This window comes from Octopus sinensis, linkage group LG5 (assembly GCF_006345805.1).
Source record: "Octopus sinensis linkage group LG5, ASM634580v1, whole genome shotgun sequence".
Classification (NCBI taxonomy): domain Eukaryota; kingdom Metazoa; phylum Mollusca; class Cephalopoda; order Octopoda; family Octopodidae; genus Octopus; species Octopus sinensis.
In genome coordinates this window covers 133,863,076-133,889,870 of record NC_043001.1, presented here as the reverse complement: position 1 = coordinate 133,889,870, position 26,795 = coordinate 133,863,076, and the positions used below count along the sequence as shown (strand labels likewise).

Here is a 26,795-nt window from a genome sequence, read left to right as displayed (position 1 = left end):
ACCCCAGTAGAACCGTCCAACCCATGCTAGCATGGAAAACGGACGCTAAACGATGATGATGATGATGATGATATCCAGCCTGAATATTCTACCTATTTAAAGTACAAACCAGCTAGATCTGGTCTCTCAGATCTACTTTACAATGACATTCTAAAAATAAGCAATTACATCATTGAAATCTTGAAGCTACAAGATAAAGCATGCTTAAATCAAAACAATGTGAATAAATAAGCATTACATTTGATAAAGTAATCTGAATGCTAATGGGTTAAATTTCATGATGTGTAGGATAGCATCAGACTAGGTTTCAATTAGGAAACCTTTATTAGTAAACTAAAACTAGTAACAAACATGTCTATGTACTCATCCAGAAATGAGACATCTGGTGGCTAATAGCAACCAGACCAAATGCAACATACTGTAGGTGTAAATATTACAGTGTTTGTCATCAGTAAAGATGAGGTTAATTGTCTGAAAAAAAATTACAACTGTGCATTTTAATTAGGTTGGTTCCCTCTTTTATTTTGTGATTAAAAAAAAAATTAATGTTGACATAGGGATACGATACCAAACTGTTTATGAAACAGTGAAAGCAATATGCTAGATATAGCAGCAAAATTTCTTTTAGAAAACACTTTATTGTCTTAAAGAGCACATTTGGTAAGGAAGTCGTATATATATATATATATATATATATATATATATATATATATATATATATATATATAATATATATATATATATATATATATATATATATGTATATATATATATATATAAGATAAGAAAATGGAGAAATAATCTAAATCAAATATCAATTACCAGATAATACTCAATCACATACTTTATTAAACCACCACATGAGAGACTGTAGGGTTTAACATAAAAAAGCAGAACAAATCAGTGTACATAAAGGAATGTACATAAAAAAGTGTACATAAAAGAGTAATGTTGTATATATATATATATATATATATATATATATATATATATATATATACACAGTGCAGATAGAAAGCAATAGTTTGATATGAAAGAGCACATGAAGTAGGTGAGAGAAATGAAAACTAACCTTCCAGTCAGTGTATGCGGGTAACAAGTCAGCCAACGGTGGAACAGAATGAACAGCAAAATGAAGGAAGTTCTTGTATTCCATTCCTAAATTATTCACAACATCCTGTACAAAACAATATTTTTGTTTCAGTTTTAAATATTGACAAATGCCTATTATTTATTGCTATCATCTTTTTAAACATTTATCTTGTTGAGGCAGTCTATGGCTAGATGCCATTCCTGAAACCAATTCTTAGTTATTTTCAAGTCAGGTACTTTTTCACACTTTAAAACTCGTGAGCCATGGGACTTTAATGACTGTCCCCACTGCCTAAGTGGTATCAATGCAAAAATATGCAGTGACAAAAACACACGCAATGGGTTTCCATACAGTTTCCATTTACCAAATTTCACTCACAAGCATTTGGGTCAACCTAATGCCACACTAAAACACACTTTGCCTAAAGGCACCAATGTTGAGTGTTTAAATTTATATAAAACACATTCATATTTAGAATTCATCCAAAACTATATTCATTGGCAGAAGGAAAAAGTAACTGAATTAGGTTAATGTTTGGATTATTAAAAGAGCCCCAAAGTAAAATAGGCGACTTTCTTCCAAATAAATTAATTAATTAAAATAGAGAATATTTTATAAAACTTTTCAGTAGAGGCGCCGCCTCAACTGGCTTCTGTGCCGGTGGCACATAAAAAGCACCGTCCGAACGTGGCCGATGCCAGCTCCGCCTCGACTGGCTTCTGTGCCGGTGGCACATAAAAAGCACCATCCGAATATGGCCGATGCCAGCGCCACCTTGGCTGGCTTCCATGCTGGTGGCACGTTAAAAGCACTAACCGATCGTGGCCGATGCCAGACCCCCCTGGCACCTGTGCAGGTGGCACGTAAAAAGCACCCACTACACTCGCGGAGTAGTTGGCGTTAGGAAGGACATCCAGCTGTAGAAACACTGCCAGATCAGACTGGAGCCTGGTGCAGCCCTGGCTTTCCAGACCCCGGTCGAACCGTCCAACCTGTGCTAGCACGGAAAACGGACGTTAAACAATGATGATGATGATAAAAGTGCAGCAGTTTGATACAAAATTACAAAACCAATTACACTCTTACAGACGTGGCTCTGTGGTAAGAAATTTGCTTTTCAGCTATACTGTTCTAGGTTCAATCCCACTGCATGAAACTTCGGACACATGCCTTCTACTATAACCTCAGGCTAATCAAAGCTTTGTGAGTATATTTAATCAATGAAAAGATGAAAGAAACCCATTGTATAAATGTGTGTGTGTGTGCATGCACGCATGCGCACGTGTTGCTGTTTCCAAGCCATAACATCATGCAATAGTTGTAAATGAGTGTAACTGCGATGCAAGTGATGTCCATTTTCAATCTTTTGTGAAAAAACATGTCTGGTCATGGAGAAATATTACCTTGCTTGGAAACAAGTGAAGGTTGGCAGAAGGAAGGACATCAGGCTATAGAAAAACTGCCTCAACAAATTCTGTCTGATCCATGCGATCATGGATGATGATGATGAAGAAAGTTTAATTTTATTTACTTGAAATTAAATAAATTTGAAAAGCATTTTTTTTTTTTCATTAATTATATTTTATAGAAATAGAAAATTTCTCAGTTCATTCAACTGATTATTATCACAACTGCTTCACTGCAATATCTTGATTAATTAAGATTTAACTTGGCAAGCTATCCTTGAATCACATCATTCATTAGCTAATAAAAATTCTAAAAGCAGTGTCACATTGGATGACCCAAAGATTTCAAGTTAAGGACTTATTAGAGCAACATTTCTGGCTAATACCTACCTGCATTTGCTTTAGTTTCTCTTCTAAAGGAATGTTTGAAAGATCAGCTAAACACATACTAAGACTTTCACATAACTTCACACGAGTGCTGTCTCTTGCTTCAATCAATTCACTGAGGTCAGCCTGCAGAACAATTTTAGACAAATATATGAAACTTACAGTATAAGACGTCAAATGATTTAAAATATAAAATATTAGGTCAGATAATGAGAAGCAAATTATCAATGAAACCAATAAAATACAACAAAGAAAAAATTGGAAAATAAGACAAGAGAAGCAACAAACTTAGTATTAGTAACTAGAGGACTAAGACAGTTAAGATGACCAATGCAATTATCCTATGTATGCATGTCTCTCTCTCTCTCTCTCTCTCCATCTCTCACAAAAAACACCACATACCCTAAAACTAAGTAGTTCACATGTAACAACACTACAGTTGTACAACAGTAAATCATCCATTATTACCAACTGAGGAGCTTATCCACCAATACAACAACCAAAAAACAAGCATTTACGCAACAACCAACCAGTAAGTTTACTCTGTCACAAATTAGTCAGGCTTTTTGGTTTGTTCCCCCCCCCCCCAACAAAATTAGTTCTATGCATTTTGCTTTCAACTCCTCATACACACATCAAAATTCCTCCCAAATTATCTTTAGCCACCAGTCCCACCACTTCATACATACAGCTGTTGAATTCAGGAACTTCTCAAAATATTCCATCCAAATAATGCAACTGGCTCCGACTGTCTCTTCCATTATCCTTAAATAACCCTTTCAGAATTTTGTTCCAAACTACGCAAAACTGTGCAACCATTCTCTCTCTCTAATCAAGGATCTATGGAAACATGCAATATGGTTTGTGCCATTCCCAAGAACAACAACCTCACTCACCCTTCAAACTACCATCTTCTAACATTTCAAACATGATGGAGACACTCATTAACAGCCATTTTCTTCATCACCTTTACTTCATTTCCAATCATGGTAATTATCAATACAGAGTCTACAGAGCGTCGGCTGTGGGGTCATTTCGAAAAGCTCTACCTGCGACGATTTCATCTCAATCGAAGGAGAGGAGCTTTCTCCGTCCGGGTTGCGGATCCGTGGAACAAGCTGCCAGACGAGATGGTGAGGATGCCGACGACCGCTTTGTTCAAAGCCTCCCTTGACCTCAAGTGGCCTGAACTCTTTACATGAACACCACCCTGTACTTAACTCCATGTCCCCCTACATGGCCTTGCTATTTGCTTTTGAGCCAAACTAACTAACTAACTAACTACAGAAGATTTGTTTTCTTTTATATCACACACTAGTGACCTATTGTCCTCCAGAACTTTGATAAAAAAAAGAATACCATCTTGACATCAACAAAGCCTTTGACTGTGTGTTTGTTAAAAAAAACTGTCATGATATTAATGACTTCAAAACTGAAACAAACAAAATATGGGATGGGCATGTGAAGAGAAAAAAAGAAAAGAAAAAAAACGGTGGTTCACAACTTTACACAGTCCTAGCAAAATTAACTACACAAAGCATTTTTATTTCAATAATACAACCATTGTTGCATAAATCCTATTTATATATAAATAGAAGAAAAAAAAAATGGAGACTGGGAAGTTAAATGTTTATTATTAACAGCAAATTAATCATAATCATCATCATGATGAATCCATGAGCAGATATATGCTCAGGCCATATAAATATAAATTTAATATTTGCTTAATATTTACTGAGTATTGAAACGGCTGTAAGTGCAAATGATTAATTTGCTGTTAATAATAAACAATTAACAACTTCCCAATCTCCATTTTCTTTTTCTTCTTTTATATGAATATAAACTATGTTTTTATATATATACCTATTATTTTAAGGAAATTAATTCCCCACAAAATACTAGGTATTGAACCAGTATTTCCTTGGATAAAACCATGCTTTCATGCGATCAACACAACCTATAATCAAATTTAATAATTAACTTTTATTTTGTTGCTCTATATATATTTATACACATACACAATGCAATTACCTTCCAATATTATCAAAGTCTTCACAACAAACAACACTCAAACACAAAGAACATTTATAAAAAAAAAAACACTAAATGATTAATGAGATGTCCCTCATTGTCCAAAACAACATTGAAGGATGCACTTAATGATTCAATGAAAAAAAAATCTAAGAAGTTATTATGGTAATGGGTTTTTTTTTAAGTAAGCATGAAGTATCATAGATGGGAGTGAATAAAAAAACTAACTATGATGGTTTCCTCAATACAGCTAACTACTTAATATACACCTAATTATTTTAATCAGTTTACTTAATGAGCAGCTATTAATTAAATAAACCACAGGCTACAGATAATCATCATCATTTAGCGTCCGCTTTCCATGCTAGCATGGGTTGGATGGTTCAACTGGGGTCCGTGAAGCCAGAAGGCTGCATCAGGCCCAGTCTGATCTGGCAGTGTTTCTACGGCTGGATGCCCTTCCTAATGCCAACCACTCCGTGAGTGTAGCGGGTGCTTTTTACGTGCCACCCGCACAGGTGCCAGACGGATAGTGCTTTTTACGTGCCACCGACACGGGGGCCAGGCGAGGTTGGCAACGGCCACAATCGGATGGTGCTTTTTACGTGCCACTGGCACGGGGGCGAGGCGAGGCTGGCAACGGCCACAAACGGATGGTGCTTTTTTGGAATAATGTGTATATTTTAAAGTAAATATTTTTTACAAATAATTCCTAAATCAAAACTCCTTAGGTGGCACCCCATATCTGAAGGGTTTTGTTATTTTTTTTTACATTTTGCTTGTTCAGATACTTAAAATATTACAGTAAGTTGATGTTACATTGATCAACTGTTCATGAGAGACCAGGATGCAGCAGCAGTGTCAACAACTACAGCTATAGAGACACTGGTGAGATTGCAAAAATAAGGAGGAAGAAAGGATTTTAACATGACCAGCAGCAATTGTGAAATCTAAATGCAACTTCTAAGCTTTAGGAGACTTTTAAGAACATGAGTTAATTTCCCATTTCAAGATAAACGAGATTAGCCTCTTCATAAAATGTTTTATTACATAACATGTACCTGTTCCTAATAGCTAGATTTTGGTTTTCACAGATGACATGGGACCTATTTCTAATAGCTATGTTGGTTTGACAAACAAGACACGGTATGTATTCCAAACAGCTAAATACTGGTTTATCATAGATAACATGGTACCTATTTCCAACAACTAGACTAACTGAGGAACGTACAGCCCAGATACACAATAAAAGACAGAGTGGACTGGAAATTATGTCAAAAATTCAGTTAGTAGAAAGTACTGTTTCTCAAAATTGAGTAAACAAATTGCTATTTTAATAAAATCAAGACAGCTTTAAATATTTGAAACTTGTCCAACATAATGGCAAAGAAGAATTATATGGATGCAAACTATGTTTTGTATTTTTGCTGATGTCTGCCAAACCAACAACTAGTTTAACCCTTTAGTGTTCACATTATTCTGCCAAAATTAATCCTTTTTCATCCACATTGTTTTAAACTAATCATGCTTTATCTTGTAGCTATGAGATTTTGAAGAGGTAGCTGTTAATTTTTAAAACGATATTGTAGGGTTGGTGTGAGAGACCAGATCTGGCCAGTTTGAACATAAAACAAGCAGAATACTTTTGGCCGGATATGGCCGGTTTAAATGCTAAAGGGTTAAAGCTATTTAAAAGGAAAATTAAACTTCTATTTAATTTTATAAAAAAATATTTGAAGGCAACAGAATAAAATCAAAGAAACAGAAATAATAATGGAAATTTGGAAAGTAATATAATTGTTTGTGTTGTTTTGATTAATAAAATATAAATGGTAAACCTACCTGATTTTTATCACTGTTCAATATTTCTTTCTGTGAAGCATTAAACACAGAAATTATATTATTTACAGTATTGAGAGAACTTGGAGACAGCGTCTGCATTCTTTCTCGGCTCGTTGCTAGTTCTATGGCTTTTGTTAAAGTACTGGAGCCACCCTCTCCATTTGTTGGGAACTGACTCCTAGAAATGAAAAATCTCCAATAAGGAAATCTTTAAACTAAGTATGCTACACACACACGCACATATACATCATTCCTACAAAACTATTCATCATCATCATCATTATTATCAAGAAGTGTGTTATTTCTGAATGAATTCATGGTCCTGAGCTAGACTCAAACTGAGAAAATGTTCTGATCCATTAAATGAGTACATAAGAACATTATTCCCTAGTTCCAATCCAATCTCAATCATGTAAACATCCAGGAATAAAACACCTGATAACAATTAGAAATCAAATCAATTGAAATGAGGTCTAGACACAGATATACTATGTAGTTAAATTGAATCTCAAAACATTTGAAGGCATCATCATGATTGTCATCATTTTAACATCTACCTTTCCATGCTTACAAGAGTTGGATGAGAATGTTAAAGCCAATATTTTTTTATGGCTAAACAGCTTTCTTGTTGCTAATTTGTTTCCTAGTGAGATAATAATCTCCCAAAATGCTGACCAACAGCCTGGACATGTTTATGTGAAGAACTGGAAACAAACAACTCTAAGAACAAGTCTTTTGTTTAAAAAGGTTGCATAACATGTCGAGCACAAACATGCTTTCATGGTGGACTGCATGCAAATGACACAGACCCACTGTTTTCATGTTTATAATCAGTGAGCAAAAAAAAACAATGTAGACAAGTGAAATATGAACACACACACATGCACATATACAATGGGCTTCTTCAGTTTCCCTCAACCAAACGTCAGTTTTCCGTGCTAGCATGGGTTGGACGGTTCGACCGGGGTCTGGGAAGCCAGGAGGCTGCACCAGGCTCCAGTCTGATCTGGCAGTGCTTCTACAGCTGGATGCTCTTCCTAACGCCAACCACTCCGTGAGTGTAGTGGGTGCTTTTTACGTGCCAGGGGAGGCTGGCAGCAGCCACGATCAGTTGGTGCTTTTTACGTGCCACCAGCACAGAAGCCAGTTAAGGCGACGCTGGCATCGGCCACGTTCGGATGGTGCTTTTTACGTGCCACCGGCACAGGTATCACAACTACTACTAGTACTGAGCTATGACTATGAATGGAGATGTCACCATTTGTGGGCAGGCTGCAACCAGTGATGTTTGTTGACATATCCAGTTAACTGTCTGCTAGCTCAGTGCTTCTGAATTCCTCTGGAATAGAATAATCATTTTCTATTTCATACTACTTAGTTTTCCTTGTCTAGGCAAAGAATGTTTTGTTTAATGCAATTCCAACTGACAGCACTTGAACCAACCAATTTTGAATTACTTGGATACTGAAGAATGCATTTCAAAAATGTTTGATTATGTATGTGTGTGTGTGTGTGTGTGTGTATATACAAACACACATATATTAGACTTACCTTAACTTCCTTATTTTTTCAGTAAGTGTTATTATATTTTTAGTCTGGAATTAAAAGAGGAATTATATTCCATTATTATTGATAACAATTAAAATAAGTGAATAATCAAAATCCATAAACAAAAAAGTTATTTTCTTAAGGAATGAAAAAAATCTTTATTTAACAGAAATTAGTCTATTCGGATGTCATTCCTGTCACCAACCCTCACCTGTTTTCATGGCCAGACATGTTTTCATGGTAGATTGGAAATCTAACACTGCTTGTGTGATGCTGATGTTTGTTTATAAACATCACATGATGTCAAGACAAGGGAAAACACTCACATATGACAAGTTTCTTTCAGTTTCTTATCCACCAAATTCACTCAAGATTTGGTTAGCCCACAACTGTAGAAGACACTTGCACCAGGTACTACTTAATATACATGTATTATATCACATACAAAAGTCAATATGCAATGGTCATTGTAGAAACCATTAATCTATTTCTGGATAGAAGTCAAACATCAGCTAGATTATAGAATGTTGTTATTCCATAAAGCAATACATTAGATCTCATAGTGACTGCTAAAGTAAAGAACATAAACAGACTAGAACGGTTTCCAAAACCCATTTCATTCAAACATGAACTTGAGTTTTTATTGTGTTTGTAATGAAGAATAGTCTTTAGAATATACCAGAAGTATGTTCAATTGAGATGCTATTGTCTTCATCTAATACAGAAATAATTTTTCGTTATCTTTTGTATTAATTCCAGTGAAGAGATGTACCAAACTCACCACCAGCCAGTAATCCTGAGGCATCTTTAGTGCAAGGATTCAGACCAAACTCCAGTTCCCTCTATCCTACAGCTGTTGAAGATGTGCTGCAGTTGCACAAATAGCATCAGACAAAGAAGCCTGGCAACTGTTATGGACATAGATCTTTTCCAACAGATTAACACATAAAACAAAAAACAATAATAAATATAGATCACTCACCAATTCATGATAGGAATTTTCAGAAAGTTTGTTGTTGTATTCAGTTTGAATATTCTGTTTGATAGAAACAAAGTAAATTATGGATAAATAGGAGACAAGTATCTAATTTTATTTCTCAAAATTAGGGAATACATGTTTAGAAAATGAGAATCTCTGTATTTTGAATGAAATGAGAGAGAGAGATGTGTGTGTGAGAGAAAGAAAGAGATAGACAGAGACGAAGAAAACACACATACACAAAATACTTTTGTGCCACTTTGGGCTACTGAAGTTCTAAATTTCATAAGCCAATCCGAACGTGGCCGATGCCAGCGCCGCCCCAACTGGCTTCTGTGTCGGTGGCACATAAAAAGCACCATCCGAACGTCGCCGATGCCAGCGCCGCTCCGACTGGCTTCTGTGCCGGTGGCACATAAAAAGCACCATCCGAACGTTAAAAGCTCCAACCGATCGTGGCTGATGCCGGACCCCCCTTGGCACCTGTACAGGTGGCACATAAAAAGCACCCACTACACTCGCAGAGTGGTTGGCGTTAGGAAGGGCATCCAGCCGTAGAAACTCTGCCAGATCAGACTGGAGCCTGGAGCAGCCCCTGGCTTCCCAGAACCCGGTCGAACTGTCCAACCCGTGCTAGCGCGGAAAACGGACGTTAAACGATGATGATGATGATGAACCACATTGTATTCTGGTGTCCCAGTGTGAAACTTCTAACTCAGATATTCCACATTATCTGTATTAAATGTTAATCAACTCATCAACACTTCAGCTATTAAATCTAAAACCAAGATGGTAATATTTGAACACACAAACCATCAAAATGGTCAAAAAAAAAAAAATCTGTTTTACAAATGATCATGTCTCACAACTGATTGACTAATTGTATCAAGTTCTTGCACTGACTGAAAGTCATAAATTTGCATGAATATGTGATTAAGAAGTTACCTTTTGGCTTTTTGTTTTTGGTGGTGGTTGAATCCCAGACAATTGTCATATCTACAATTTTAGTGATAGAAGCTGAATGGAATCTTTTAAAATAACCATTCCTGCACTTGGATGGCAGGCTTAATTTTGTCAGTTTAACACCACCACCATCTGTTCCTTTGGGACACTTTAACAGAGTGTCCACTCTACTACAGACATTCAAGCCAGGCCTCTGGTTTGAGGATAACTTCCTGCCTCCCTTCTTTCAGAAGGGTCATGGATTCTACTCCATTCTCTTTAAACTAAATCATTAAAAATTTTTTTTAAAAATGACTCAATTCTCTCCACTTAACTCTCTGTACATCTATTTATTGACCCAAGAGAAATGAATGGCAAAATCAAACCATACAGGATTTGAAATCAAAACAATAAAAATCAATCAATTTGAAAGTAGACACCGTTAGCATTTAGGATAGCCTTTTACTGTTCATCACCTTCTTATGGATGATGAGCTGTGGTTATAAACATTTTAATCCTTTCTATTATAGACAAAAGGTCTGCAATTTTGGGGGAGGGGCCTAGTCAATTATATCAACCTCAGTACTTGACTGTTACATATATCACCAATCCCAAAAGGATGAAAGGCAAAGTCAACCTTGGCAGAATTTGAACTCAAAACATACGGATGGATGAAATGCCTTTAAGCATTCTGTCCAATGGGTTAATGATTCTGCCAGCTCACTGCTTTATAAAAATGGTGGTTATAACATTATAAAAATGATTTTAAACACTGCAACAGTGGAATAAACCAGTTCAAAGAAGGCTTTTTTCAAACTTTATTTCTGCTCACTGCCTAATCCATTAATCACAGCTGTCTATTATATTAGGTAAAAACAGTATCCATCTATCAACGTCATTCAACACTATACTGCATTTTTGTACTCAATACAAAATAAGATATATCTATATTTTTATCTATTATTTACTATTGTAGAAAGGAATTAATTATAGGATACTAGCAGTATCGCCCAGCGTTGCTCGGGTTTGTAAGGGAAATAACTATATAAGCATTTTTAGAGATGTAAAGCCATCTCAATATGGCTAACCACAAAGGGGGGGGGGGTGTTACTGTAGCTTTTTACGTTCTGAGATTTAATAATAAATTTTTAGAGAGTTACTTCCCTTATATATGCCAAAAATGCATTAAAAATGGGAAAAATTGATGGTAAATTTTTTTTTAAATCGTAGACTCATCGTAGACGCGCGCTAATACCCAGAAGGGCTCGATATGAATCACGACTATAAGATACCCGGTTTTGGTTAAACTGCACCGCAAAATGTGGGAGTAGTTAGGAATCTAAATCATAGGAGACAGACAGCACACAGCCTCTCTTTTATATATAAAGATTATAATTCATTACAGTCTTCCCTGCTGAGTAAAAAGTTAGTTACGCTGCATTCAAAACATATAGTCCTTTAGATAAAAAGGGGTCTTGATAATTTGTTCTGATCTCAGTTTTCTGGTCTCTTTTTGTCCTTGAATAGTTGGCATTATGTTACCTGTATTATTCTCATTCAGGTACTCTTCGCCAGTTGTTTATCTGCTCATGTTTTCATATGCTGGACTGTGAGCTCTGTTTCTTTGTTGATACATTGCTTCTAATGGTGTACTGCCAGGGTCAGTTCCTTGTCGATTTATTTGTAGATTTTGTTGTTCTGTATCTAACTCTATTATATGTGATATCAACCATCGCACAAACAATAACTCTGAGCACCTCTTCAAACTCCACCCATCTAACACCCCTGGACATATTTACAAAGTCAGAAAACAGCACAGCTCCCATGACTTCAGGAAACATTTTTTCACGCTGAGAGTTGCTGAAGCATGGAAAAAACTACCGGCATCGGTTGTTGGAGCACTGCATCATTCAGGGCTTCCATGCTTCCTGAGATTCGCCAACACTACACTTGATTTTCTCCCCTCCATACACACACACAAGCATGTATCTGACTCATACATTGTTCGCTTTCCAGACATTTTTACATTACTGCATGTACTTTATATGCACTTTCTGACAAGTTGTGGTGCACCTGAGCACTGTATACAATAATTTCATTATTATTATTATATTATATTATATCCCAGTTGTAGTTTGCTACTGAATTTGCCTTTAATTTCCAGTGCTGTGTTGTTGGCCAAGTTAACTTTTTCTGGGCAGGTATGATTGTATTGTAATCCCCAGACTGCAAGAAGATTCGCTTCTATAAATGTCCTGTGAAAACCCATGTCAAGAGGACTTGTGTGTTGCTATCCTTAATTTTAACAGGTACCAGCTGTCCTGTACCGTTTGTTACTGCTAAAATGATGGATGATAAAGTCCCATCACTGTTTTCCTTTGAGTCGCTCTTGGGCTCTGTGATAGCTGCTGTTTTAAGGAAGTTTTGTTTGTTTCTTGGTGGCTTTTTCGTGAGGTAGACTTTCTCCCAGTCGCTTTTCTTCTGATACCTTTTGCAAGTGGAGTTTCTCACTGAGCATTGATTTTTTTTTAATGGAGGTCTTCACAGCACTAAAAGCATGCTGATTTAACAGCTGCAAGATGGGGTGGTTGATCGATACCAGCTGAGCCTTGCAATAGGTTGTGTTTTCAATGGCCACCTCCATGGTTTGAGCAAGCTTACAGACTGTTCCTAAGCTGCTGTCTGATGACTCAAGAGGTCTTTGTCAGATTGATGGTGATAGAAGCCCAGCCACAAAGGCATCATCAATTAGAATTTCTCGGTAACGGTCTCCTGTTAGGGCTTGGATTTTACACTGCTTGGCCAGCACCTGAAGGCTTCACATAAATTCTCCTCGTTTTCCTTTTGTTTTCAAGTTCGTAGCATATGGTGTGTCATTATGTTTGAACCTTTCTTTATGAACTTTGAGTACTGCTTCGAAAGTTTCGGATTCTTCAACGATGGGGTAAGTCCTTGCTCTGCAGAGGACTAAGAGTACCTCCAGTTTAGATTCATCTGGAACTTTCACTACACAGATGTGTAGCATCCATTTCCAGTAAATATAATCTTCTTCGGTTGGGTCGTCTGGTAGGGTCCTCTCTAACACTTTGGCGTCCATTTAAAATCATGTTTCAATGAAAGCTTTCTCTGAACTGGTTTATGATAAATCTTATTCAAACTTTATTTCTGCTCACTGTCTAATCCACTAATCACGGCTGTCCAACAATTAAGACACATTGTTTTATATTAGATAAAGACAGTATCCATCTATCAATGTCATTCAACACTATGCCACATTTTTGTACTCAATACGAAATAAGATCTATTTTTATTTAGTGTTTACTATTGTATATATTTCTTTACTACCCACAAAGGGCTAAACACAGAGGGGACAAACAAGGACAGACATAGGTATTAAGTCGATTACATCGAACCCAGTGCGTAACTGGTACTTAATTTATCGACCCCGAAAGGATGAAAGGCAAAGTCGACCTCAGCGGAATTTGAACTTTGAACGTAACGACAGACGAAATACGGCAAAGCATTTCACCTGGCGTGCTAACATTTCTGCCAGCTCGCCGCCTTTACTATTGTAGAAAGGAATTAATGATAGGATAGTGTTTACTATTGTAGAATAGTGTTTACTATTGTAGAAAGGAATTAATGATAGGATAATCTAATTCACAACAAACAGTGACAGCAAACATTATGTCAGGGATCATCTACCCAACACATAACTAATCTCTCTTTTTACACAACAATAAGTGGGTCACCAAAGGTGTGAATAAAAGTTTCAATGGCTAGCATCAAATAACGATCAGGTAAGAAACTCTGAGTTAGATACTTAAATATGACAATAACAAGAACATTAAGAAATATAAGATGTACAAATTTCAATATTTAAAGTAATTTTTCATGAAATAAATTACCTTTAATTAATATGTAGAATGTTACTGGAACTTAAATAAAACAAAAAAAAAACAAAAAAACATATACCTTAAGTTTACTTTGTGTATTGCTAAGTTCTAGCAGAAGGGCATCTTTTTCTTGTCTTATCTGTGCTAATTCTTGTTTAGTCGATGTTAGTTCCGATTGTAGTTGTACTAATGTATTTTTTCCATCTGAAAGCCAGCCATGTAATTTAGGAATTGGTTCTCGCAAGTCACTAGATGAACACACAATGGAAAAGTAGTTGTTTTACTAACAACACATACATGTCTAAGTTTCATCAATATATGACAAGGACACAGAACTTAATATTTTAAAAGTTAAATTATCGTTTGATTCAAAAGTTTAAATCTTAGCCAAGATTAAATGAGACATTAATCTCTAGAGAAATGTTGATTAATTATTACAATCATAATGTATAAAATAATATATATGAAATGATAATACAATTTTATATTTTGAGTTCAAGCTGACATTACAATTAATCCTTCTAGAACATAAGATAAGTAGCAGTTATTTACTAGGATCAATCTAATTAATGGATGGAAGCACTCCATCAGTTACGACGACAAGGGTTCCGGTTGATCCGAATCAACGGAACAGCCTGCTCGTGAAATTAACGTGTAAGTGGCTGAGCACTCCACAGACATGTGTATCCTTTAACGTAGTTCTCGGGGATATTCAGCGTGACACAGAGAGTGACAAGGCCAGCCCTTTGAAATACAGGTACAACAGAAACAGGAAGTAAGAGTGAGAGAAAGTTGTGGTGAAAGAGTACAGCAGGGATCACCACCATCCCCTGCTGGAGCCTCGTGGAGCTTTTAGGTGTTTTCGCTCAATAAACACTCACAACGCCCGGTCTGGGAATCGAAACCGCGATCCTACGACCGCGAGTCCGCAGCCTTAACCACTGGGCCATTGCGCCTCCCAATCTAATTAATGATACTATAAAAGACAGTGCCTTAGTGTGACTTCAATCCAACCATTGAAACCAGCAAAAGATTAAAACAACAATACCATTTGTATAATAAGTACTAACTAGTGGACAACAACAGGTCAACATGAATAACAAGTTGACAAGTAAACAATTAAAATGTACAACAGCAGCAGCAGCTCAAAGTGTTTTGAGGCCATTTTCCATGTTAAAGCAGGAATTAACTTTGCAAACCTCTTAAATTTTCATGATTTTACTCTTTACTCTACAACCTCTCATTTCATCCTCTATCATCTTTAACCCTTTAGCATTTAAACTGGCCATATCCGGCCAAAAGTATTCTGCCTGTTTTATGTTCAAACTGGCCATATCTGGTCTCTCACACCAACCCTACAATATCATCTTAATAATTAACAGCTACCTCATCAAAATCTCATAGTTACAAGATAATGCATGATTAGTTCAAAACAAAGTGGATAAAAAAGCATTAGTTTTGGCAGAATAAGGTGAACAATAAAGGGTTAACCATGTCTTTCTTCATCTTCCTCTACTTCTTTCCACATTCATTTCTATCATTCTTCTCACCCAATCACCTTCATCCTTCCTCAGCACATGACCAACCCTTTCATCCCTTTACTCCCCCCATCAACCATCCCTGGCTCTATTCCAATTATGCTCCTCAATTCATTGCCTTTCTCTCTCCTTTTATCCACTGCTTTTCGATCTTTTCACCTTTCACTGCTGCTCTCCATTCATTATCCATGTTTCATTGCCATAAAACACAGCTCCTTTCATACATCCCAACATGCAACTTTCCCTTCAGAAACATCAGTTATTATATTGTTTAACCCTTTAGCATTCAAACCGTCCATATCCGGCCAAAATATTTAACCTGTTTTATATTGAAACTGACCAGATCTCGCCTCTCACCTCAGCCCTACCATGTCATTCTAAAACTGAAAAATCACATCACTGCAATCTCTAAACTACAAGATAATGGCAGGATTAATTCAAACCATTTTAAATAAACAAACATCACATTTGACAGAATAATCTGAACACTAAAGGGTTAATAAAATATTTATAAAAATCAATGAAATCTGATTACATTAAAAAAACTTTATAGAACAATATACAATTTCTGAGACAAGCACAATCAGAGGTAGAAGTGTAGCTGATTAAATCAATCCTATCACTTGACTAGTACTTATTTTATTGAAACCCTGAATGAAAGTCAATGTTCACCTTAATGGGATTTGAACCCCAAATGTAAAGAAACGTCTCCAGATATCACAAAACATTTTATTCATCACTTTACTGATCCAATCCTGTCGTTTCACCACCGTTATATAATCAATAATAGTAGTAGTAGTAATAGTACTCACTGTGTCAATGTATTTTTGTTCACATAATTAACCTGCTCCAGATTACTGACTGGGGTTGGTAAAAGACTTGGTGCATGATTTCCCAAACTAGAAGAAGGTCGTGATGACTGGAGTGAACAATTTAATGGCATCATGTTAGGTGAGCTAAGAGAATTTTGCAAGTTATTTTTCTGTGGGAGTGTCTTTTTAACAATGTAGCCCTCCTGTACAAATAGGTCACTGAGACTGAAACCATCATAGAATAATTCCCCATAGATTCCAGTGCCATCAGACAAACGACCAGCTGGGTGGAGTTTTAGCAGTTTTCCATTTGTGAATTCCTTTACAAAAGCCAATCCCTAAATAATGAATAGAAAATAAAAACAACAAAGCTTATATTAATAAAATGGCTAGAAGAAAGTCTCTGTGTTGATATTTAATGAAAACTGATTTTAAGATTCTACATGTTTAGGATAACAGTAACATTTACTTATGCAACCATATCACTAGCATCACTGCCAGCAGTGATTTGCGTTGGACAAAGCATATCTCTAAAATTGTCAAGAAGGCCGAGGGTGTCTTGGCATCACTCAGCAAGACTTTTTTTAGCCGCTCTCCAGCCATCTATTTAAAACTTTATACAGCTATGGTACGACCACACTTGGAATTCGCATCATCAGTTTGGAACCCCTATCTTGCTCAGAACATTGACCTCCTGGAATCTGTCCAGAGACGTGCAACCAAACGCATACCCTCCATCAGACACCTACCATACTCTGAGCGCCTTGTTTCCCTGAAGCTCCGGCGTCTGGCGATGGACTTGGTAAACACCCACAAAGTTATCAACCACCTCACCAACAACAACACTGAACACCTTTTTGATCTTCATGTATCTAACACACGTGGATATGCCTACAAAGTCAGAAAACAACACAGCTCCCATGACTTTTGGAAACATTTTTTCACGCTCAGAGTTGCTGAAGCATGGAATAAACTGCTTGCGTCAGTTGTTGACTGCCATGACACTGCATCCTTTAAGGCCCTCATGCTTTCCGAAATCCGCCGAAACTACACCTGATTATACATACACTTTAGATGAGTTGTAGTGCACCTGAACACTGTACACAATGTTTTTATTATTATTATTATTATAATACATAAATTATCTTTATTAAGGTATATTTTTATTTACTTCCTAAAACTAACAAGGAAACTATAAAAAAATGTTGATTTTTAAGTTCAAATCCATCCATTCGTCCATCTTCTTCTGCCCAATATTCCTGGGAGAGTTGAGGGAGCAGAGTCCTCAGAAACTTCCTCTATAGGATTTTATCAGAGGCAACCCAAATGCACCCTTTGTTAACCCACATGACAAATGATGCAGGATAGTTATTCTTTTGAATCCTTTTCATATTGCAGTTTTTGGTGGACTTATTCTCACCATGCAACAAGCTGGTATTTGTATTTGACCCATGAACTAAGTTAAAATAAACAAATCGAAAAAATTACTAATACAGGCGCAGGAGTGGCTGTGTGGTAAGTAGCTTGCTAACCAACCACATGGTTCCGGGTTCAGTCCCACTGCGTGGCATCTTGGGCAAGTGTCTTCTGCTATAGCCCCGGGCCGACCAATGCCTTGTGAGTGGATTTGGTAGACGGAAACTGAAAGAAGCCTGTCGTATATATGTATATATATATAAGTGTGTGTTTGTGTGCGTGTGTGTTTGTCCCCCTAGCATTGCTTGACAACCGATGCTGGTGTGTTTACGTCCCCGTCACTTAGCGATTCGGCAAAAGAGACCAATAGAATAAGTACTGGGCTTACAAAGAATAAGTCCTGGGGTCGATTTGCTCGACTAAAGGCGGTGCTCCAGCATGGCCGCAGTCAAATGACTGAAACAAGTAAAAGAGTAAGAGAAAAAGAGTACACTATGGTCTAATTGGCAAATATACCATGGTCTTGTTAGCAAATATCATAAATTAGTTAAAAATTAAAAAAAACACTTACTTTCTCATCCATGTACTTTTTGGATTTCGTAAGGTTCAAAATGACTTTGCGAGCAAATGGCTTAAATTCACAGATGTTTGGAGGAACCTCAACCAGATTATTTACACAGGTCTCTTCTTCATTCCCATAATCGACGAAAGATACTCGAACCTAAAATGATAACAAAGACAAAGCAGTGTAATTAAGGACACAAATAACAGAATCACATGACCTTAGTCATTTATGCATATTTTTGTAATCAAAATCATCATTTTAACAACTCTTCTCCATGCTTGCATTCCAATAGAAATTAATGAAGCAGATTTTCTATTGCTGAGTGCCCTACCAGTTGCCAACCCTCGCCTGTTTCCAAGCAAGGTAATAGTTCCCTGTGACCAAACAAGTTTTTGTAGAACATTGGAATTGAATAATATTGCTTATATGACAGTGGAAATATACACACAAATATGTGGAGGCGCAATGGCCCAGTGGTTAGGGCAGCGGACTCGCGGTCATAGGAACGCGGTTTCGATTCCCAGACCGGGCGTTGTGAGTGTTTATTGAGCGAAAACACCTAAAAGCTCCACGAGGCTCCGGCAGGGGATGGTGGTGATCCCTGCTGTACTCTTTCGCCACAACTTTTTCTCACTCTTACTTCCTGTTTCTGTTGTACCTGTACTTCAAAGGGCCGGCCTTGTCACTCTCTGTGTCACGCTGAATATCCCCGAGAACTACGTTAAGGGTACACGTGTCTGTGGAGTGCTCAGCCACTTACATGTTAATTTCACGAGCAGGCTGTTCCGCTGATTCGGATCAACCGGAACCCTCCTCGTCGTAACTGACGGAGTGCTTCCACTCCACACACAAATATATACACAAACACAAGTGACAGGCTTCTTGCTGAGTCAACCTGCCAAATCTACTCACAAGGCTTTGGTAGCCTGGAGCTATAGTAGAAGACACTTACCCAAGTAGCCATGCAGTGGATTGGACTTGTAACCGTGTAGTTGGGAAACAAACTTCTTAACCACAGCCAAACCTGTGCCATAAATATTATTAAGTATCAAGGTCTTTAGTTTATATATTTACCAGGCGCAGGAGTGGCTGTGTGGTAAGTAGCTTGCTAACCAACCACATGGTTCCGGGTTCAGTCCCACTGCGTGGCATCTTGGGCAAGTGTCTTCTGCTATAGCCCCGGGCCGACCAATGCCTTGTGAGCAGATTTGGTAGACGGAAACTGAAAGAAGCCTGTCGTATATATGTATATATATATATATATGTATGTATGTGTGAGTGTGTTTGTGTGTCTGTGTTTGTCTCCCTAGCATTGCTTGACAACCGATGCTGGTGTTTTTACGTCCCCGTCACTTAGCGGTTCGGCAAAAGAGACCGATAGAATAAGTACTGGGCTTACAAAGAATAAGTCCTGGGGTCGATTTGCTCGACTAAAGGCGGTGCTCCAGCATGGCCGCAGTCAAATGGCTGAAAAGAGTAAAAGAGTAAAGAGTAGAGTAACATTCTAATTTTTAGCTGCAGATGTGAGCAAATTTTGTTTTTCTCAGCAAAGTACATGTACACCTGTGTGAATAATCATCTTCAATTTCATCCCTTTGTGTGTTTGTTTGTATGTCACCTTTAATGTCTTTCAGTTGTTGAACTCCAGCTATGCTGGAGCACCACCTCAAAAGGTTTCAGCCAAACAAATTGACACCAGTACATATTTTTAAGTCTAGTACTTATTCTATTGGTCTCTTTGACTGACCCACTAAGTTATGGGATGTAAACAAACCAACATCAGTTGTCAAGCAGTGGTAGAGTGGACAACACAAACACAAATATGCATATGCATGTAACAAAAGGTTCCACAGTTTCCATCTACTAACTTCAACCCAGGGCTATAGTAGAAGATACTCGCCTTAGGTACTGCACGGTGGGACTGAAACCAAAACCACGTGATTGCAAAGTGAGCTTCTTAACCACACAACCATGTATGTACACACAAGTGTACAGCTTAGAGGGAACACTGCTGGTTACTGACATCTGGTCATGCATGTGTTAGTGACCAGACCACAAAGAGACAACAACAAAGAGACAACAAAAGACTTTAATACCTAATAATATATATAGCCCCTGCCCATTCAAAGTACCCTGGATCCCAGAACGTCCCGCTGTGCTTGAGGAGACCTGTTGAGTCAAGTACATGAACATGAACGTCAAAATAAATATCAATGGAAATAGTAGTTGTGATGCCTGTGCCGGTGGCACATAAAAAGCACCATCCGAACATTGCCAGCACCGCCCTGGCTGGCTTCCGTGTCGCTGACACGTTAAAAGCTCCAACCAATCGTGGCCGATGCCGGACCCCCCCCCCCTGGCACCTGTGCAGGTGGCACGTAAAAAGCACCCACTACACTCGCGGAGTGGTTGGCGTTAGGAAGGGCATCCAGCCGTAGAAACTCTGCCAGATCAGACTGGAGCCTGGAGCAGCCCCTGGCTTCCCAGACCCCGGTCGAACCGTCCAACCGTCCAACCCGTGCTAGCGCGGAAAACGAACGTTAAACGATGATGATGATGAACAATAACCTGTACTCATCCTCAACATTAACTGTACAATCTCCACTTTGTCCCACCTAGCTTACTCACTCATCTTTTCTCCTCTCACCCCACCATATTGGGTTCACCCTTTCCCAACCCATAGTTCCCACATTACCCACTATACCCAGTCTTTTCTCCTCAGAATGTTGGCCCTCTGGAATTCCATTCCTGTATACTTTTTTTTCCTGTAGTCATCAACTGTTGAAGAGGAACAATAACTGTATTGATCTCACCAGTCTTGGAGGAATGTGAAAGCTAGGGACACATACTTGTGTGTGTGTATAGGTGCAGGAGTGGTTGTGTGGTAAGTAGCTTGGTTACCAACCACATGGTTCTGGGTTCAGTCCCACTGCATGGCACCTTGGGCAAGTGTCTTCTACTACAGCCTCGGGCTGACCAAAGCTGTGTGAGTGGATTTGGTAGACGGAAACTGAAAGAAGCCCGTCGTATATATGTATATATATATATGTGTGTGTGTGTTTGTGTGTCTGTGTTTGTCCCCCTAGCATTGCTTGACAACCGATGCTGGTGTGTTTATGTCCCCGTCACTTAGTGGTTCAGCAAAAGAGACCGATAGAATAAGTACTGGGCTTACAAAAGAATAAGTCCCGGGGTCGAGTTGCTCGATTAAAGGCAGTGCTCCAGCATGGCCACAGTCAAATGACTGAAAAGAGTAAAAGAGTAACACTTTCTTCCAGACTAATTCAGTAAAATTAAAGAAAAAAGCCAGCTTTGACATGGTAGGAAGTGAGTGGTCATAGTGGACAAACTGGTGTTGTTGGAAAGGGTAGGGTGTGGTGTGGTAGAACTGGGGGACAAAAATGGACAAAACACCTGGTCATATTTACTTTTATGTTCTGAATTAAAATGGTACAAAGATTAACTTTTTTCCTTCGTTTGCCTGAAGGTTCTTAATAAAGTAAGTATTAAAGTAAAGGGGATGGGTAATGACAAATTAACTACTCCCTCACCCAAATATATGGTTCCAACCGATAAATTAGAAACCATTATTATATCTGAGACCCCCTTCGGTCACGACACAGACCATGGGATTGCACCTAGAATGTTACCTTCCAAGGCACAAGTCCGGGCAAGGTTGTTTATGGAAGACCAGCAGTCGCCCATGCATACCGGCCTCCCCTTTCCACACCACTGATGTTATCCAAGGGAAAGGCAAAGGGGCGATACAGCTTGGCACCTGTGACGTCGCAACTCATTTCTACAGCTGAGTGAACTGGAGCAACGTGAAATAAAGTGTCTTGCCCAAGAACACAACACACAGCCCAGTCCGGGATTCGAGCTCACAACCTCACGATCGTAAGCTCGACGCTCTAACCACTGAGCCATATACTAAAACAAGAGAATCAAGGCTGTCCTTCAAATACATCTATTTACCTTGCTAGACAAATGTTGCTGCGGCTCTCTGATAATACACCGGTACCAAAGTTGATCTTCAGAAAACTTGGCAGCAAAAATCTGAAGTGGGAAAAAATAATAATAGAATTAACAAAAAACCTAATAAAAGGAAAATCTGAGCTGTAGTAAACAATAAAAAAATTGGGTGAGTTTCATGAAGAATTAAAAAGGGTAACTCTTGAAATAGATTCTGATTTTCATGTAGCTATACATAAAAAGAAATTTCATCTGCTGTCAAGAAATCCCAAAATATTAAACAATTATCTTAACCCTTTTGTTACTAACCAGCCAAAACCGGCTCTGGCTCTGTGGTAAAATGTCTTGTTTCCATAAGTTTTGAATTAAAATATTCCACCAAACCTTAGTCACAATTTACGTTCTTAACACTAGCTAAATGATAACTAAGTTATTTTACTAAATTCTTTGTTATATTTAAAATAATTGAAAGAAACACAGAGCATCTCAAAATAAATACAGTAACGAAAGGGTTAAATAGAGAAAGAATACTGAATCATACTTTATTCAACTGGATTTTTTCAACTTTCTTTGCTTTTGGACAGACTTCTGCCAACTGGTTAGTGACATATAGCAATTTTTCCTGTACATCTTCAGTCACTACTTGCACCCAGATAACATTGCAGTTTTCAACATGACTCACTAATACTGTTTCCTAAGACAAAAAAAGATAACAAAAACAAAAGATTGTAAGAAGCTTTTAATTGTAACAAACAACAAATGTAACATTAATATTTAGATGGAAACTTTCACCACATCAAAACATTGATTTATAACACAATCAAAAGGGAAGCGGAGTACATGACTGGTATTTAGTTTTATTGATCTTGGAAGTACGAAAGGCAAAATCCACCCTCAGTGGGATTAAAACTCACAGCATAAAAGGCACAACTTAAATAATACAAGATAGGAGCACTCCGTCGGTTACGACGATGAGGGTCCCAGCTGATACGATTAACGGAACAGCTTGCTCGTGAAATTAACGTGCAAGTGGCTGAGCACTCCACAGACACGTGTACCCTTAACGTAGTTCTTGAGGAGATTCAGCGTGACACAGAGTGTGACAAGGCCGGCCCTTTGAAATACAGGTACAACAGAAACAGGAAGAAAGAGTGAGAGAAAGTTGTGGTGAAAGAGTACAACAGGGTTCACCACCATCCCCTGTAGGAGCCTTGTGAAGCTTTAGGTGTTTTCGCTCAATAAACACTCTGGGAATCGAAACCGCGATCCTACGACCGCGAGTCCGCCGCCCTAACCACTGGGCCATTGCGCCTCAATAATACAAGATATAGTTGTACCCATTGCTCTATTGATTCTATCAAAATGTGGATATTAATAGGAGTAAATTTAAGAAAAGAGAATCTAATTAGTAAAGGGGACAAAATGAAGTTAAAGAATATTGAATTAATTCCAAGGACTTGAGCAATATAAAATTATTTTATCTGCAAAATGTTCTTGAGTAAAAAGCAGAAAAGTAGATGTGATGTTTAAGTTTCTGACAACAAATGAATTGTAAGATTAAAAAATACAATATCTTGTCACATTAGATGCGTCAAAACAGTTTAGCAAGTAGAGACTTTATTTGCCTCAATTATCCACTCGCGGAGTGGTTGGCGTTAGGAAGGGCATCCAGCCGTAGAAACACTGCCAGATCAGACTGGGCCTGATGCAGCCTTCTGGCTTCACAGACCCCAGTTGAACCGTCCAACCCATGCTAGCATGGAAAACGGACGCTAAATGATGATGATGATGATGATGATAACCCCTTAGATATAAATCAAGAGAGTCTTGCATCACAGGTGAGAAGTTTGCAATATTTTAACTCTTTCAATTAAACACTCCAGTTTATTATCATCCCTGTGAGAATTGGTCCATTTAGCTTAGTTTCAGACATTTTGCTGTGGCGAGAGTCATTGACATCTCTGTGGAGTTGGAAGAATTGACTAGCTGAACTCTTATAAAGAGTAGCATACTGGTTGAGACTGGAGAAGTCATAGGACTCATTGAGAGTTTGTGGAACTCATTGAGATCATTGAGAGTTTGTATTTATTGAAGTATCGTGTTTAGTGGAGTAATTTGAAGTATATTGTGCAAAGACAGTTGTGTCTATCCCCACTTTGTGAAATCTGTATATCCAACGTACAGACGGATATAAAAGTGGCGACGAGGATATCTACTTACAAAAGTGGCGATGAATTTATTCAAAGCTTACATCCAACATTAACAGTTTCTTTTGATACAAAATCAAAGAAAATTAGTTGGCATGGAAGACTTAATTAGCCTCCATGGTGCAGTTACAGCAGCAATTGTAACAATACCAACAGTTGCTGGAATTAATGTTGAAGTCCAGGAATATTTCAAGTTCATTCTTGCCAGATGGCATAGAAAACACAATTGCAGAATTTATTTATAACTCAGAAGAAGGTATTACTTTTTCTCCATATTTCCAAAGGTATGAAGAAATCTTCAAAGAGGAATGCAAAAATTGGATGGACAATGAAAAGGTACGACTACTTTTAAGAAAATTATCTTCTGTTGAACACAAAAAAAATACTGTAACTACATTCTCCCCCCCCCCCCCCAAACCATGTGAAATTTGTTTTGCTGAAAGAAATTGTTAGCAAAAATTTTCAGTGAGAGAAGTTCTTTGTTCAATACTCACTGTCATCGTCAATTCAAACACTGTGTTTGAATTTAGTAAAAAAAGATGAAGTGTACAAGTGGTTCAGATGTTTCCAAGATGGCCAAAAAATGTTGATAGTGATGAATTTCTGGGAGACCCACAACCAGCAGAACTGACAAAAACACTGCAGATGTGTGGAGAAATCATCAAATCACCATCTGAGTTATCAGAAGATGTGCAGATTAGTTAGGGTTCAGTTCAGTCCATTAACACTGAAGATTTGGGTACGAGATGTGTCTGCCAAATTTGTGCCAAAACTGTTTTCAGCCAACCAAAAAGATAATCCGGTTTCATATGCACAACATCTCTTTGATTGTGTCGAGAACGATGAAAACTTTTTGAAAACTTTGCATAGGCCTCTGAGCAGGTACCCCCAAGCTTTTGGCAAAATTTGATGCAGATTCTCTGCTCAACTTTCTCCATCATGGTCAAAGCGATGATCACACATTACTTCCAAGTACTACTGTAAACAGCAGAAGTGAGCTAAAATGTCAAAAACTTAGTGCACATATACAGCAGAGTTCAAGGTCAATCTGTACCAAGTGGTTTCACTCTGCATGCTTTAGCTTCATTACTATGGCAACAGTCTGATCAACAGATATTTATTGATCAGACCATGGATACTGTAACTTATATGGATACATATATACACAAAGATATATTTCTTATTGCAGCGATCCTTCAGTTTTTCTAAGCCCTGTAAAAGAACTTGGAAGGCTGGGCCTCCAACTAGGCCTTTTGCAACACCCTTAAAACCAGAACTTTCAGCACTCCTTCATAATTCCTCAGCAACAGAAACAGCATTCTACACATGTTTTTCTATGCTTGCAAAGGTTAGATAAGTCCCAAAACTTGTAACCTTTGTTGTGAACACAAAAGGAAACAATTCTTGGTAGTTTCTTTTCTGATGTTCAGCCTTCACTACTTTTTCCTGTATTTTCTTTGGACTGCCTCTTCTGAAGATATTTTCTACATGGTTCACCTGGCGCTTCTACCACGTTTGTCTTCTCTCTTATGGATGGATGGAAGCACTCCGTCGGTTACGACGACGAGGGTTCCGGTTGATCCGATCAACGGAACAGCCTGCTCGTGAAATTAACGTGGAAGTGGCTGAGCACTCCACAGACACGTGTATCCTTAACATAGTTCTCGGGGATATTCAGCGTGACACAGAGAGTGACAAGGCCGGCCCTTTGAAATACAGGTACAACAGAAAGTAAGAGTGAGAGAAAGTTGTGGTGAAAGAGTACAGCAGGGATCACCACCATCCCCTGCCGGAGCCTCGTGGAGCTTTTAGGTGTTTTTGCTCAATAAACACTCACAACGCCCGGTCTGGGAATCGAAACCGCGATCCCACGATCGCGAGTCTGCTGCCCTAACCACTGGGCCATTGCGCCTCCACTCTTCTCTCTTATACACTACAACTGATTCCTCTGCTACCAAGTTTTTCTCTCAGCTCTTTTGTGCTCCATCATTCATAGTCTTCATATATTGCTCTCATTTTATACTCAGGTCCCATTACCATACATGCAAATGATTAGGTCATTTCTATTGCAAAACTGCAAAAACCTTGACCCTTCAGAATTCCATGTACCGTAATGATAGCCTGCATGTACATCAAAGTAGCCACCAAGGTGTTGTCCAAC

The 26,795-nt window shown here is 38.1% G+C and overlaps 1 protein-coding gene across 2 annotated transcripts in view; it reads right to left on the bottom strand.

The window, feature by feature from the left end:
- LOC115212285 (serine/threonine-protein kinase 31) overlaps positions 1-26,795 on the bottom strand; it is an 83,059-nt gene that overhangs the window by 32,030 nt on the left and 24,234 nt on the right. For both annotated transcript variants that reach the window (XM_036503092.1, XM_029781128.2), the window contains 10 exons: positions 22,969-23,121; positions 22,431-22,511; positions 18,462-18,611; positions 16,475-16,812; positions 14,204-14,372; positions 9,290-9,343; positions 8,311-8,354; positions 6,760-6,937; positions 2,890-3,012; positions 1,073-1,177 (listed from right to left, as the gene is read on the bottom strand). In XM_036503092.1, the coding sequence (XP_036358985.1) occupies positions 1,073-1,177; positions 2,890-3,012; positions 6,760-6,937; positions 8,311-8,354; positions 9,290-9,343; positions 14,204-14,372; positions 16,475-16,812; positions 18,462-18,611; positions 22,431-22,511; positions 22,969-23,121 (1,395 nt within the window). The remainder of the gene's footprint in view (positions 1-1,072; positions 1,178-2,889; positions 3,013-6,759; positions 6,938-8,310; positions 8,355-9,289; positions 9,344-14,203; positions 14,373-16,474; positions 16,813-18,461; positions 18,612-22,430; positions 22,512-22,968; positions 23,122-26,795) is intronic.